The following is a 15,777-nucleotide window of genomic DNA, read 5'->3' as shown; positions in this document are numbered from 1 at the left end:
TGTGAGCACTTTACCTACGTTATCATGTGGATTTTAATCCTCAAAACACTGACACAGAGTGGGCATTATACTTATTTTTAAGTTGAAGAATGTGACATTCAGGTTAAATAATTTGCCAGGCACACAGCTAATGGCAAAGCCAGTATTCAAATCTAAAACCAACTCCAAAACCCATGATCTTTCCAGTGCCCAGAGAGATAATGTGATGGAACCCAAGGTCACAGGGATTTTAAAAGCCAGCAGAACAATTGTTTCCATTATCACACACTGCATCTCACCACCAAACCCAAGGTGCATCGCTTGTTCCATTCTTTTCCTCATGTTCATACACAAGAGCTGTTTCTCAGTCTACCAACCTCTGATTAACCTGCCTTTGCCCTTGTTGTTAAAGAAAGTAGGCAATGAGCATGTCAAATGTTGAGCATGCATTCACTCAAAAAGACTAGGAAATCAGCAATAAGACATCATGAGGAAAACTGAGCATCATTCCATTTCTATCAAATAAAGCTATTGACAATACCCTAGAAGCTTAAAGAGTCCGTCAATATTAGGTTTGATATTTTCAACTACCCCAATTTTTCAGAGTAAACAATTCAGCTGGAGGCTGAATCACCTTTAGACAGGGTAATCAAAGTAATAAGCTGAGGTTATAGCCATTTATGAACTGATTTGTTGGAGGAGTCAGGGTAAGAAAATATGAGGAGATTCCATTCAACCCTTTTCCCCTAAGCGAGGTATGGAGAGCTAGGCAGTGGGTGTAGCCAGATGGAGGAAACATAATGGTTAAGTATGTGGGTGCTGAAATTAGTCTCACTAGATTCACAATCTGCTTAGCAGTTTTGTAACTTGGGGAAGGCTACTAAACATTGCTAAACCCTGGTTCCTCGTGTATAAAATGTAAAGCACAGTGCCTGGTGTATAGTAGGTTCTCAATAAATGTTAGCTATTATCATTTTTTAATTGGTTGCTCTTAACCATCCTAGTTTCACAAATACTAATAGTTAATGTTACATTTTCATTTTAGTCCCTAAAATTCTCTAGAAATATAGCTGAAATTTTAGTGCCAAACAGCTGGTTTCTGATGAGAAATAACCAATAACATTCCTTCTTGAATCCATATAGTGCTTTCCTTAGGGATTATATCACTTACAAATATTTTGATTGTATTACCCCATGATGTCTTACTGATATTGACAGGAGGTTGCAATTTTTTTCATCTGAAATTTATTTCATTTGTAAAACTTTGATAGAATTGCTATGCAGCCCTAAGTCTAAGTCTTTCCAGACAAATGCTCCCCCTGCTGACTTTTTTTGAAGCTGCAGGGACATCTGAGGGCTAGCCGAGTTGAAGATGTGAGGATTGGGGGAATTATAACGCAGAAAATGGAGAGAAAACATTAACTGAACCCAATTGCTGTGTGCAGAATATTCCAAAGGCAGTACTCTCCTATTCAGTTTTCAAGACATCAAATATTTTGGAGGACAGAGTAGAGATTTTTGTCCAAGTTAGTTGACACATAGATCCTCCTTTAAAATGAAAAGTATATGTAGAATAATAAAAGACATGAAGGAGATAAAATAAATGGATCAAAGACAACATGATATTTTGGCTCCATTTTAAGCAATATCTTTTTTCTTTGCTGATGTATGTCCAGTGTCTTCATTCTACTGCAAATTCACTTCAAAGCAGTAGTGATGTGGTAATAAATTAATGATGTAATAGCAGGATTTTTATTACAAATATTTCATGACTTTTCTGGCTAAAATCCATATTTTTCGGTCTTTGGGAGGTCGTTACTTAGTCCCATCAGAAAAGGCTATAAGAGCCAAAGATTGATTCTGCACATTTTTTTTTAAAAATCTGTCACAGACATAGAATTGAGCAGAGTATAAAAATTAGGCATACTTTGAAAAAAGAGGGGAGAAAGAGAATGATAAAGAGTTTGTGCAAAGGAGAAGCAGTTTAAAGTTCCAGCTCTTCATTTTGTGAAGCTGGTAAAGTGCACATTTCAAAATTTACTTACAGGATAAAAGTTATAGCACATTGCTCACTTTTATTATCATTTCAGAGGCCATAAAATACATTTTATTATTAACCCAGAAACTCTAGTTTCTTACAATTACAGATAAGAGCATTGTATGTTATTTTGCAGTGCTTTTCTGTCTAGTTTTCTCTTATTGCTAATTTAACTTCACGTCTCTTCTTACATTTCTTCGAAAGGTATGATATGCTCCTTAAAATGTATTTTGTAAATACTAAATGTTCAGTCATTTCATTAAGCTAACCTAAAAGTCTGTCTTGTGCAACAAAACTATTTGAAATGAATATTAAACATTTTAAAACTGCATTAATGGAGGAAAAGTTTCTGGAAAATGACAGTTTTTTTTTTTTAACTCAACTATAAAGTCTTGTCTTGTTTTAATAGAGCCTTTAAAAAACGTGATGGAGCTGACCCATCAGTCACTTTTTATACAAGCTTGATGTGAAATGTGGGTTTAAATGACTATAGTTTCACTAATGAGAAAAGGGAAATGTACAAATGCTTATAGGGCTTCTTCTTTATGAGTTCCACTGCACCTTTTCTCAGTGAAAGGACTTAAGCATCAAAGCCATACAAGGGAAGAAAGTGGTAGAAATTCCAACACTCTCGTCAAAGCCACTATGTCTTGAGGAGGAAAATGTTGAATGCAAGCTTGTGCATGCAACAGATTCCAAAGAAGCTCCTTTTTCTATGCTGAGGATTGTGGATACTACTTACTATACCATTTCTATGTGGATATTTACCAAAATTCTCCTTGCTCAAAGGTATAGCATAACATTAACTGCATGATTGCCAAAGTCAATAGCTATGTAGACAAGAAGCTACAAAAATGACCATTTTGCATTTGGGTTTATTTTCAGTTATGTCAACAGCCAGTCTCAGCTAAGTCATATCAATCAAGCACATGATTGTCTGAGTCAGCTATTAAAGTAGCCAAAATAACCAGATTATGATGTGCAGGCTTGATTTTAGATCATAGAGACATAGCCATAGTCCATTAGCCTCAATAGAATGGCACAAGTGTAATTTCCATAAAGTACTGTATTTTTCTCCACATTTCAAGTAAACAGTGCATAAACTATTAGTATTTGCAGCAGCAGAATATACCCTCTTTCCATACCAAACCATGATTCTGGAAATACTCCAAAATCAGTTTTCCCCTTGGTCTCAGTAAAACCCCACCATTCCAAATAAGAATGACATTTACAGTTCCATTCCAAATGAACAGATAATAAACAGTAATTATCCAAACATGTTTGGTTTTCCTGAAATTATATTTCTCAGTGTTTGTAGAAAAATTGAACCTTCTATAATTTGCACACCATTCTGGATTTTCTTATACAAATTATGAGTATTTTCTACTACAAAAATGTGAACATTTCTGTATAAGTACAGATTATTTCCTATTTCTCCTCTCTGTGCTTCAATTTCTTTATCTGTAAAATACCTCTGTTTTCTTATCTGTAAAATAGTACCTAACCATAGGGATGGAAGATTAAAAGAGTTGATATATATAAAGCAATCAGAGTCTGGCACATAGAAAGTGCTCAATAAGTGTTACTATTATGATTATCATTTTTATTATCCTGTTACTATGGATACTACCTTGGAGCATTAATCTTTTATATATTAAATTATTTCCAGAGTTAGATCAGTCACAAATAAATTAAATGTATATGGCAAGAATGAAGAAAGACTGTGGAAGGTCCAAATTCATAACTGAAATATTGTGTAAACTTCTAGCATTTGGAAGTGTGACACCTTCCTGACTCATCCAGAGGTTTATACCTTTCTGATTAAAAAGAAAATGTTTCCAGTTGAGATCCTGAGAGAGTATAGCTGTCAGTTAGAAAAATCTCTTGCAAAGCAGATTTTCACATCCAAAAAACTAAAAGTGATTATGTTCAGAAATAAATAAATAAGGGTTGTTTTAAGCATCCAGGGACCAGTAGGAGTAGCAAACTTTTTAAAAATCAAATAGTTTTGTTATAGTTAATCAATAAAGAGCAATATCAAAATACCTGCCAAAATTATTTGGTCAGACTGTAAAAATCTTAAACAACTGAATTTTTCAGAGGCTAATAAAAGGTCATATTGGGACACAGGTATTTAAATGTGCTTCAAAGTGGTAAAAATGCAAGTACAAACAAAGAAGAGCTTGATTTGCCAGCTTTCAACCCAGAACTTCCCTCTTCCCACAAAGCCTGGAGATGTGCCAGGCTTCTACACATATTCTTGACTTTATGACAGAGTGGGTTCTTTTCCTGTGAGTTTTTCTGGGCATGAGAAAACATAACCTAACCAGGATGAAGCCCTGCCACAGAGCAAAACTATCCTAGGGATAACGTGGCAATTTTATAAAACCTATGGACTAGATTATCATTTCTGCAGACAAAGCTAGCCTTCAGCAACATTGTGAAAGAGAGGAAGTTTCCTCAGCACAAGTCATTAACCATCGCTGAGCATTCAATGCCCTTACACAGCCCCCTAACTTCCCACGGACCCTCTCCCTGAATAGCACTCACCATGTAGGACCATGACTCACAATCCTGGCTGTACCAGAGTTTTATAACAATACTGCTGCTTAGGTCCAACCCTCAGAGATTTTGATTTAATTGGTCTGGGGTGGAGCCTAGGTATGGTTTTTGCTGGTTTGCTTTATTTTGTCTCCAGCTCCCCAGATCATATTGATGTGCCAGCAGAGTTAAGAATCACTAATGTAGAAGAACAATATTTCTCAGTTGGGTCTGCAGACCACTGCAATCACCAGTGATACTTAAGGGGTGGGGGCATGGGTGAAAAAGGTGAAGGAGATTAAGCAGTACAAGCTGCTAGGTCTAAAAATAGTAACGGGGATGTAAAGTACAGCATAAGGAATATAGTCAATAATATCGTAATAACTATATATGGTGCCAGGTGGGTACTAGACTTATGGGGATCACTTCACAAGGTATATAAATGTCTAATCACTATCATGGACACATACAATAATATAATATTGTATGTCAACTATAATTTTAAAATATTTTTTTTTTTAAAAAATGCAGATTCTTGAGCACTCAGATATTCTGAACCTGCATTTTAAAAAACACTCTTAGGCAATGCCAATGCATAGTAACATTTAAGAACAAAATTTCCCCTTTTTAAAACTTACCCATCTTCTGTCCCATTCACTACTAATTGGGTAGACTAATCCAGAATACTGTGATAATGGGTGCTGTTGAAGTCAGTGTTACATTTCGACCAAGCCTCCTGAAGAAAATGGCAGAAGGTAATCTCAATAGTAAGAATTTTTATGGTGGACCACTAAAGGTGGTTTTGTTTTTTTTGGTTATTGGGGCAAGAAGGGAAGACAAACCTTTTAGTGCCTCTCAAATCCTATCATACAGATAATTTCCTACTTCATTTGAGGCCTGCCCTGTGTGCTAAGCCTTGTTAGTAAAAGGGAAGAGTTTTCATCCCCTGGAGCTAAGATCCTGAGCCCCACTAACCATTTATATAAAGATAATAATAAATATTATCTTATGGCTCCTTCCCTCATGGGTGACAAACTCCACAATATGGCAATGTCTTTATTAAATTTACTAAACTCATAGTGAAGAGTACTCACCAGCACCTACCCATTTCTCTTTAAATATGTAAACGTTTGTGACTGTTTCTCCCATAACATCAGGGATTTCCAAAATTGACTGCACACTGTAATCACCTGGTGAGCTTTAAAAAAAAATACATATACCTGGGTCTGACCTCCTAGGTTCTGAGTTAACTGGTCTTGGTTGGGTCTGAGCATAAGATTTTTAAAAGAGATCTCAGGTTATTCAATTGTGCAGACAAAACTGAGAACCACTTGCCTTAAAGGAAATGGAGCAATGTTCCACAGGTGTGCCCAGCAAAGCTCACAGGAAGAGAATCCAATAAGTACAATTTTACTACATGTAAGCTGGAGCCAGTAGTACGAAGAAGATTTTTCCTTCAATAAAAAAAAAAAAAAACCTGCTTTGAAACCTTCATAGGCCTAAAGAGCATTATGCATGTATCATCATCATATGCCATCATGACATGAGGTGTTGTTGTTAACACGTTACTTTTGTTTGATGTGTTAATTCCTTGACATCATTTACTCCCCTCCTTCATTAGCTACACTGAAATCAATGCTCTTTCCAGAAATAAAAATACGGATTTCTTAAACTGAAATCTGGCCCCTCTGGGTCTGGATTGGTCTTTATTTTGTTTTGTAGGTCACTCTCTGGGCGCATTGTTGGAGGAGTTTGGTGGTTCTTCACCCTGATCATAATTTCTTCCTATACTGCCAATCTTGCTGCTTTTCTGACTGTGGAGAGGATGGTTTCTCCCATAGAGAGTGCTGAAGACTTAGCTAAGCAGACTGAAATTGCATATGGGACCCTGGACTCCGGATCAACAAAGGAATTTTTCAGAGTAAGTTCTTTATAGTTAATTGGGCCTGTTGGTTTTTATCTTATCATCTTCTCAGAATGACAAATTCATAGTGCTCCTAAGGGTGGGTTTGGAAAGGGTGGGAACGTAATCAAGGCAGAGCATCTTAAATACAGCATTCCTTGGTTGGTGACCTAATTCATTGTTCTTTAGAACTCAGACTCCTGTGCAACAAGTCACGAGCTCTAAGCTTGAATTCCCAGGTTTGAAACCCAACCCTGTCACAAAGTGATTGTTTGTCCTTGGGCAAGTCATTTAACTTCTGTCAGCTTCAGTCCCCTTACTTGAATAATGAGGAGATTGAACTAAATAATATATATTCTCTTTTCTAGCTTTTACAAAAGCAGTGATTTTATGTCTCAGCAGTTCACAGAAGTTAAGTAACTGTCTAAGACTCTGAGGTGTGATGGACTATAAAATTACATATTCTATTTTAGACATTGGTTTTCTATTCAAATGTATTACAGTTGTTTCAAGTATTCATGTATTTGCTGATAATTCAATTTTCAAGGAAGCTGATAATTGTTTTAATTTCATGAATAGACTTATTACCCTTTTCATCTCCCCCTCCATAGGCCAAACCTTAGTGGGAAAACAGCAAGTTGTTCACTTGCGAAGGTTAGTAAAGCTACATAAACACTGTTCAGAGGAAAGATGAAAGGAGATAGAGGCAGAAAATTATAGAAGGGTAATGTGTTGAATAGACCACTTTTACATATACTATCAAGATCTTTGTTCTATAGCAATTGGACTATAAGAAAGGTTATCAATGAAGTGTTTTAAGAACTCAAATGTTTCTTCAATTGCCCCAGCCAGGAAAATATGGTGATTTTGATCAGAAAACAGACTCATTCTATGCATTACCACTACCTGCTACTGTAACCACTGCAACTGGTTACAGCAGTGTTCCAGAAGCCACTTAGTAAAGAGGAAACATTTAGTCACTCTCTTCAACCAATAATTAAGTTATTGAATGGAAGGTATAATTACTGACTTTTCCTCAAAGGTCCAGAGTAAATAGATTCTCATTCCCTGAAGGAGAAAGAGTTAATTCTGGGATCCTTCAAGAATTCTCATTGGCTCTGGATATTTCTATCTCACTTCTGCCACTGCTGACAGAGCAGATCATAATCCCCAACCAGAGAGGGACCCACTACTGAAAGCATCAAAATGATATGAACATCCTCTGGAACTAACCTAGCCTTGACCCTCTCTACTATAACAGTACCAGAAGCTCATCTGGGAATAATCTCCTGTCCTCATGAAATCACTCACACGTTTCAGGTCAGGAAGCCATCTGCTGAATAGTTAGCACATAATCAGCTCCATGGAAATCTGGTTTGATATCAACTTCAAAAGAGCTTATGTTTACCTTCCCAATAGGCTTCGAGTTGCTATATGAGGTAATTGACCACTTAGGCTATCAAGACACCAGATTAGACCCTCTGATAAGAAATACTTGTTCCACTGGAAAGCATTTTTCCTTCAACAATGATTAGAAATTAGGAAGATGTTTTTTAAATGGTAATCGATAGATGGCATCAATTCTCATTAAGCTTTCAAAAGCCATTCATCCATATTGCAGGTTAAGGAGGCTCTCTGGGAAGATTTATTAGTACAAAGGCTTGAAAGTGTAACCAAACAATCCTTGTCCCCATGCCCAGACCCCATCCCCCACACATTTTATGTCTTTCTCAAAAACCAGTAAAGCATCTACTAATCCATTCAATGATGGTTTCATTAAAGAGCGTCATATTACTGAAGTCAATTTGAATCAACATTCAATTCTGGGCAAAGCTATTGCCACATTCTAATTGATTTGCAGTTTCTAATGCTCACCAATTCCTAGTGACCTTTACAGCCAATGAGTAATTTGTATGGAAATGGAGCTGTTCTGAAAATCTGATTAGAGAAGGAGCTGGATATTTCAAGGTATAAGGAAGTGCAAATCATTTTCTAATTCCCACGTGCCACTTTTTCTTTTCCCCCAATTGGTCACTAGCAGCAGCACTAGGACTGTAGGTAATTTCTTTAGGGCAGCATACAAAGGTTGATGATCTAAGCGTGGAAGTGAGCAGTGTAGAAAAATGAACTCTTTAGCCTGCTTGTACAAAAAAGTTATGTAAACCTAATAAAGGGTAAACTTGGTATTCATATCATACAGGGAGGCCCAACCAATTGGTTTTGAAGTCATTTGTCCTAAGTCCTCTACTGCACCCTCCTTGAGCCCCATAGATCAGAGAAGGCAGCCAGCAAGAACACATCATCTCTCACTCAGGGACTTAACTGCCATAGCATGTCACTTCCCATGCAGTCCTCAATAATTTCAAAGCAATTTTAAGAACAGTAACTCCTCCACATATGGAGACCTCTGATGGCATGCTTTCCGAACTTTAGGATAAAATAAGATCACATTTAACCTTTATAAACATTACATGAGCTCATTTCTTTCCATTTTCACTCCATCTTAAAACCACGGGGATCAAATAGTAATACCATAAAACAGCCTGGAGCAAGCTCTCTAGTTCCTCCACTAAGAGAGAGAAACAAATACAATAAAATTTATTTCTAATTGCCCTGCAGACATTTTACTCTTCCTAGGTAAGGCTGCCATTTAAATAGTGGTATTTTTAAGTGGTTCTTTTGTTTCTCTCATTTTCTGAGCTATCATTAGCAGTTATCTTACAAATCACATAAAGTCACTGGCACAGAGGGACCTGTTATATCAGGAAAGACATGCAGCTGGAAAAGACATTTGAAATATTACCAACAATCCTGTTGACTTTAAAACCGATTTCCTTAGACAGCAGCTCCAAAACTAAACGTTCCAACCAGAAGTGGAGGCACCTAGGCTAAAAAATAAGTTGACAGTTTTATTGTCATTGCCAAGAGAAATGCCACTATGATTTGGAAAGCTGCACCAAAATGATCATTCTCCGCTAGGTTTTGGAAATTTAACCTGATACAGATTCATGTTAAAAAGTAGCACTGGAAGAAAAAGCAATTCCAAAATTCTAACTTCAGACCCCTAGAAATATTAGAAGGCAACTACAATGCTTGATTTCTTTTCCAGCTACTTGGCCATATGCTCACTGAAGATAGTTCAGGGGATAAAAGGAGGCTGGGTTTTTTTTGTTTTTTTTTTATTTTTTAATGAAATGTTTAATACTAATTTTACCCTTTTAAGAAAATTAACATAAAGGGAGAGGAGTGGGGAGAGATGTGACTTGCTCCATTGCACTAGTCAGGACAGAACTGAACTTTGTCTGGAGACCACCAAGAAGACTGTCCTGTCTTCTGAGTTGTAATATCGTAAGCCCCATGAAGCACAACTGAATTACTCACAGAGGATGTTTTGTCTTGACACTAGACTCTGTAACTGTTGTCATAGGTCATTTTAATTTTTAATTTTTTAAATGCAGGCAGGAAAAAAAAAGAGCCTCCCAAAGTGATTTGGGAAGTAGTTCTTGTACACACACACATGCACACATACATATTTCAACATTTATTGGTTATCTATATTAGGGCTTTTGAAGAATATAGGAAAAGGAAAAAGATCTCCCCACAAACGTACCTATGCTGAATACACTGACATTTTGACATGATCATTAAGCTTTATTACAGCTGAGCTATGTACACAACAGACCTCCCTTTACCCCTTAACCCATCCCCTAGCCTTAGGAAATACATCAAATTGTAAAAATCCTTTTGTTAAAAGCTTTCTCACCAATTACTATGATGAATTTGAGATCTTGACAGATAATACACCTAGACAACCACAATCAAATTTCATTAGTTTGAAGACACATATGATGTGACCAAATGTTTGAGGACACAGCCAAACCACATACTAGGGAACACATAATAGCAACAGTAAGAGACAAGTTGACACCAAAGAATGGTAAGTCAGAGACATTTATTGTACATACTACTTGGCAATTAATTTTTTTTTTGACATGAACGTTTGGATGCCACCTTATCAAAATAAGTCTTACTTGCCTACATCATGTACCACATTAACCAGCAACTCTCATAGACCTTATATGACTACAACAGAGGTGAAGTGGCTGGCACAAGGTGAGGGAAGCTGAGGCCTGGCCAGATAGACCTCTGGAAGAGGGAAGGTATATTCAGACAGCTGTTGGCCTTTCCAATCCCTCAGCAACCAGAGATCTGCGATTCCATTGGTCTTCTTGCAGGCAAGTCTCAAGTTGTGTGGAAAGGACACTTTTCAAGGAAGTGAGATTGACCTGACAACTATACACAACTGACTACAAACTTAATATATGTCTCCAATAGAAAGGAGAAAATGTGGCAACAAAGGCAGGCCTCAATGCCTGAGATTTCATTCTTTATTCATCACTCTTTCAATAACATTTTTTTTAGTATGTTCTATGTGCCACAGTCCAGGCTAAGCACTGAGGATCCATTTCTACAAACAAAATTAAATTTCTTTCTTTTGCCAAATCACATTAACATACATAGACAGGTTTTTTTTCTTTTGTTTACTATATTTGGAAATTATTTTTTGAGATAGATTGACTTAAAATATTGGCATGATGACAGATGGTTACTAGACTTAGTGTGGTGATCCTATCATAAGGTATAAAAATGTTGAATCACTATGTTGTACACCTGAAACTATGTATGACTGTATGCCAACTATACTTTAATTTTTAAAAAATTAAGATAGGCATCTCAGAGAACTAGATGATCATCTGTCCTGCGCAGCTGACGGTGTTTATTTCTATGGAGCTACTACTTCCCAGCATGTGTCAATATATGAATCTGCTCCACAGTGAATAACAGTAGGCTTAATAATACTCCATAACTCCAATAGAAAGGTCAATTAGGTGATGAATAAAGCAGAAATGGCCTTTATCCTCTGGAGCTCACAATCTAGTGGGCTGTCAATTTTCAATGCCTGTTCACATAGATTACCATATTCAGTTCACACAACAATCCTGCAATGTAACGAGAACAGGTATTACTTCAGCTACTTCATAAACACCTGAGGCAAGATGACATTGATATCACCCAGCTCAATAGAAAAGAGCTAGAACGCTGAGCCCAGATTGATTCTCTGAGTCCAGATTAGATCTTCTTTCCATTTCATCTCAGTACCTTTCTGGTGTGAATATGTACAGAAACATGTGGTGCTGTGCATGAATCAAGCCCTTAGAGCAGCACATGTTAAGTCATCTGTATCATCTCCTGGTTGATCTTGCTTTTATTCCCATAATGGGTCAGTTAGAAAAGGAAACTCATACATACTTTTAAATGACATTTTTCCTCACTCTGACAACCTCAAAAAGATCCAAGATAAGAAGGCAAAGAAAAAGAAGACATTCATAAAACTAGAGTGAATACCACAAACACAGGAAACCTCTATTATTTGTGGCTTGTTACAGTTTCTGATATGCCAAAGATTATGTCATGGTGTGGATAAAACTGGAAAGAACAAGAGAGAAGATGAAAATGATTTTTAGTTCCACATCCACTGATGACTTTCTTGTTTTTCTTTGGGTAAGGGGCCTTTGATCTCAGTTCCTCATCTGTCAAGGGAAATATTCTCTGTTCTAACTTCCTTATGGGGTTGGCAAGAGAATAATATCAAAAGCTCTTTAAAAGTATGAATCCCAGAAGACTTTAGGAAAAGGGCCCACCAATAGAGCAATTAAAGTATAAAGACTGTCCAGACAAGGCTCTGTGGAGATGTAAGGGAGGGATATTGTAAAATAAAATAAATAAATAAATAAATAAATGAATGAATGGATAGATAGATAGATAGATGAATGAATGAATGAATGAATGAATGAATGAATGAATAGAATAGAATAACATAAAATCATCTCTGTTGGCTCAGTGGAAGAGAGGTGAGTGTTTTTTTCTGGCTTTGGAGCAGAGAGAAATTTCATTTATATCCTCTCCCATCCTTCTAATCCCATTTCTATTCCTATTATAAAATATTGCTACTGACCTTATCTCCTAGTCAGTCCATTGTTAGCCATTTTTTGTGGTCTGCAAATTTAACAACTTCAACATACACAATTTAGAGCTGCTCTTGAAGGCCACCTAGAAATTTCAGGTGCTTCTAAGGGGGCATGCAGGCCATCTGCCCAAATTAACCAACCATATGGATTTCATTAACCGATCTCCATTAGTCCTCCTAGTTAACCTACTTGATTATGAGAGCATTTCACAGCCCAGAAAGCCTAAGGGGGTTAAGTCATTCTCTTTGAGGCTACCAACACTCTCAGACAATGCCAGGGTAATTAACAGAACTCCCAGATCTTTGTGAGAACTCTGAAACCCTCTTCCCTAGAAGAACTCATAAAGATCTCACTTTCTTCTCTGACAAAGTCAAATCACCTAATAGCCTTCCAATTAGAGGAATGGGGCCCATCTGTTCAATTAGACTTTCTTTGTGTTCACCTGATAAGCCTGAGCAAGTTAGTTATTTACAGTCCTCCATCATCACTATGCAGAAGTCTAAAAACTTGACCATAAAGATCAAGTAAAATTTCAACTTACTGAAACTCACTAACAAGAGCATTCAATTAACTAGAACACTTGGTTGTGCTCCACTTTCAAAAGGTAAAGGTAATCTACAGCAAAAAATAAACCAAATATGATTTTTTTTTCAAAAAGGCTACTAGATGATGTTCTGTGGTCAGATTTATTCCAGTCTTCAACATCTTCTACATTTTTAATCAGTAAGTAAGTAAATACTGAGTGTCTACCATTCCAAATTAGGCACCAGAGATACAATAGGGAAAACATAATAGAATCCCTACCTTCAAGAAATTGCATTCTATTAAGAGGAGACAAATGGTAAACATGTAAACAAATACATGTATAAAATAATTTCAGATACCTATAAGTACTATAGGGTATTATGATAGAGAATGATTTAGAGTTAGAGAACATTGTTTTAACTGGGAGCTTGGGAGGGAAAGCCTCTTTAAGGAGATATTTAATTAGAGATATAAATGATAAGAAGAGATAGCCATGTGAAAATCTGATGGAAGAGTTCCAAACAGAAGGAATGACAAATGCAAATGTCTTGGGGTAGGAACAATTCTGACAAAATTAAGAGACAAGAAGAAGACCAGTGTAACTGAAGAATGAAATTCTACACTAGAGTTATAGTGATGAAGATTGTGTAAAGTGATCAAATTTAGGATATATTTTGCAAGTAGAGTCACAGAATTTGCTGATGGATTAGATTACATTTGTGAGCAAAAGGGAAGAGCCAAGGATGACTCTCAGATTTTTGGCCTACATTCCCCTTAGTGATACTAATGAAATCTATGAATCCTACGTTCTTTAAATGATCCAAAGATACTTGCTAAACTGTAGTACCGAGGGGCTGAAAAGGTATACTAGGACTTATTAGGAAATCTTTCTAAGTGAGAAAATAAGAAGTCTTAAGGTTAATTCTCAAAAAAATTTAAAAGTCCAGAAGCCTCTAATGACTTATGCCTGTACTCTGTCTTATTCCTGTCTTCTTAGAAGATGGTTTATGATAGAAACATATTTTCACAAGCAACTAACTCCATTTTTCAAAAACATAACTTTCTTTATATTCCTGAGACTGGCACCTCATTTTTACCACATAACAGAGAAGATACGTCCAGATAAATTCAGGCAAATTTAGTGATTTCTTAGTCATTTCAGGATTTTCACTCCATCCTCCCTAGGAGGACAACCAAGTTCTGGAGAGTTTATATGATATCATGTCATCATGGGCAGCCATCTAACCCAGTTCATCATGATCAATTCCAGGCATTCACTGGGCTATACCAACCAGTTCAGATGTCAAGTAGTCTTTCTCTCCCACATTAGTATATCTGAGATTTAACCATCCAAATCTTCAGTGACATTTGCTGCAGTATCCCCTCATTCAGGCCATAAGACCTCTGCAGACCTGACCCTACAGTTCTTTTGATTCTCTTTGCACTTCTCATAGGAACTCTCTTATTTCTCTCTCTCTCTCTCTCTCTCTCTCTCTCTCTTTCTCTCCCCCTCTCTCCCTCCCTCCCTCCCTCCCTCTTCCTGCACCATTCTAAGGCTACTGGAAAAGTCAGTTTCTCTCCTTTTGCCAGTCTGGGGGACACCCAGACTTCTCCCAACTCTTTCCTCCTAGAGACCTCATGTAGCCACTGTTAGTCTACCATACCAGCACCAAGCTAGATATGGGCTATTCTCTCAGATTCATCATTCCAATGCTATATAGCCTGGGGATTGAGGCCCCATTGCTTCTTCCCTGGGATTCTCAAATAGCTAAGAGTCCCATAATCCCCCCACCTTTTAGAGAGTGGGAGGGGACAAGGAGGGAAGAGCAGTACACAGAGATCTTCTTCAGAGACTTAAGTTCCAGTCTGACTTCTCTCATACTTCTCTCTACCTCAACTCTTATCTGGCCTCCAGAGGTGGTTAGTCTGGCTCTATCCATCTGCTTTCCAATCTATCGAATATGGCATAAACTTCATATTTCCCTTGTTTACTTTAGGCCATAGAATTTTGAAACTCAAAAACCTTCTTTCCCTCAAAAAGTCTGGCTTTACTAATTTAAAACTTGTCTTTCAAAATAGTGTCATTTCTGCTATAAATTTAAATACAATTTTATTGAGATACAAGTCACATACAATTCACTCATTTAAAATGTAGTTCAACTCAAGATCACTAATCATCAGAGAAATGCAAATTAAAACCACAATGAGATATCACCTTACACCTGTCAAATGGTTATCATCAATAGATCAAAAAACAACAAGCATTGGTGAAGATGTGGAGAAAAGAGAACCCTTGTACACTGTTGGTAGGATTGCAAAGTGGTACAGCCACTATGGAAAACAGTTTGGAGATTCCTCCGAAAATTAAAAATAGAACTACCTTATGACCCAGCAATTGTACTTCTGAGTATTGATCCAAAGAAAACCAAAACAGCAATTTGTAAATATCTATGCACTCCTATGTTCACGTCAGAGATATTCACAATAGCCAAGATATGGAAGCAACCTAAATGCCCATTGACAGATGATTGGATAAAGAAGTTATGGTGCATACATACGATGGAATATTACTCAGCCATAAAAAAAAAATGAAATCCTACTATTTGCAATAACATGGATGGACCTAGAGGGTATTATGCTGAGTGAAATAAGCCAGATGGAAAATGTTGAAAATCATATATCACTTATATGTGGGATATAAACCTACAAGCAACAAATGAACAAGACAAAAAGAGATACATAGACTACAGACTAGTGCTTAG

At 36.9% G+C, this 15,777-nt stretch overlaps 1 protein-coding gene across 1 annotated transcript in view; it reads left to right on the top strand.

Moving 5' to 3' along the window:
* Positions 1 to 15,777, top strand: part of LOC102892117 (glutamate receptor 3) — a 362,305-nt gene that overhangs the window by 284,533 nt on the left and 61,995 nt on the right. The window contains 1 exon segment of the mRNA XM_025051351.1: positions 6,281 to 6,479. Coding sequence (XP_024907119.1) covers positions 6,281 to 6,479 — 199 coding nt within the window.

This window comes from Pteropus alecto, unplaced genomic scaffold (assembly GCF_000325575.1).
Source record: "Pteropus alecto unplaced genomic scaffold, ASM32557v1 scaffold208, whole genome shotgun sequence".
Lineage (NCBI taxonomy): Eukaryota > Metazoa > Chordata > Mammalia > Chiroptera > Pteropodidae > Pteropus > Pteropus alecto.
Note: the sequence above shows the minus strand (reverse complement) of the source record. Positions and strands in the feature narration are given on the sequence as shown.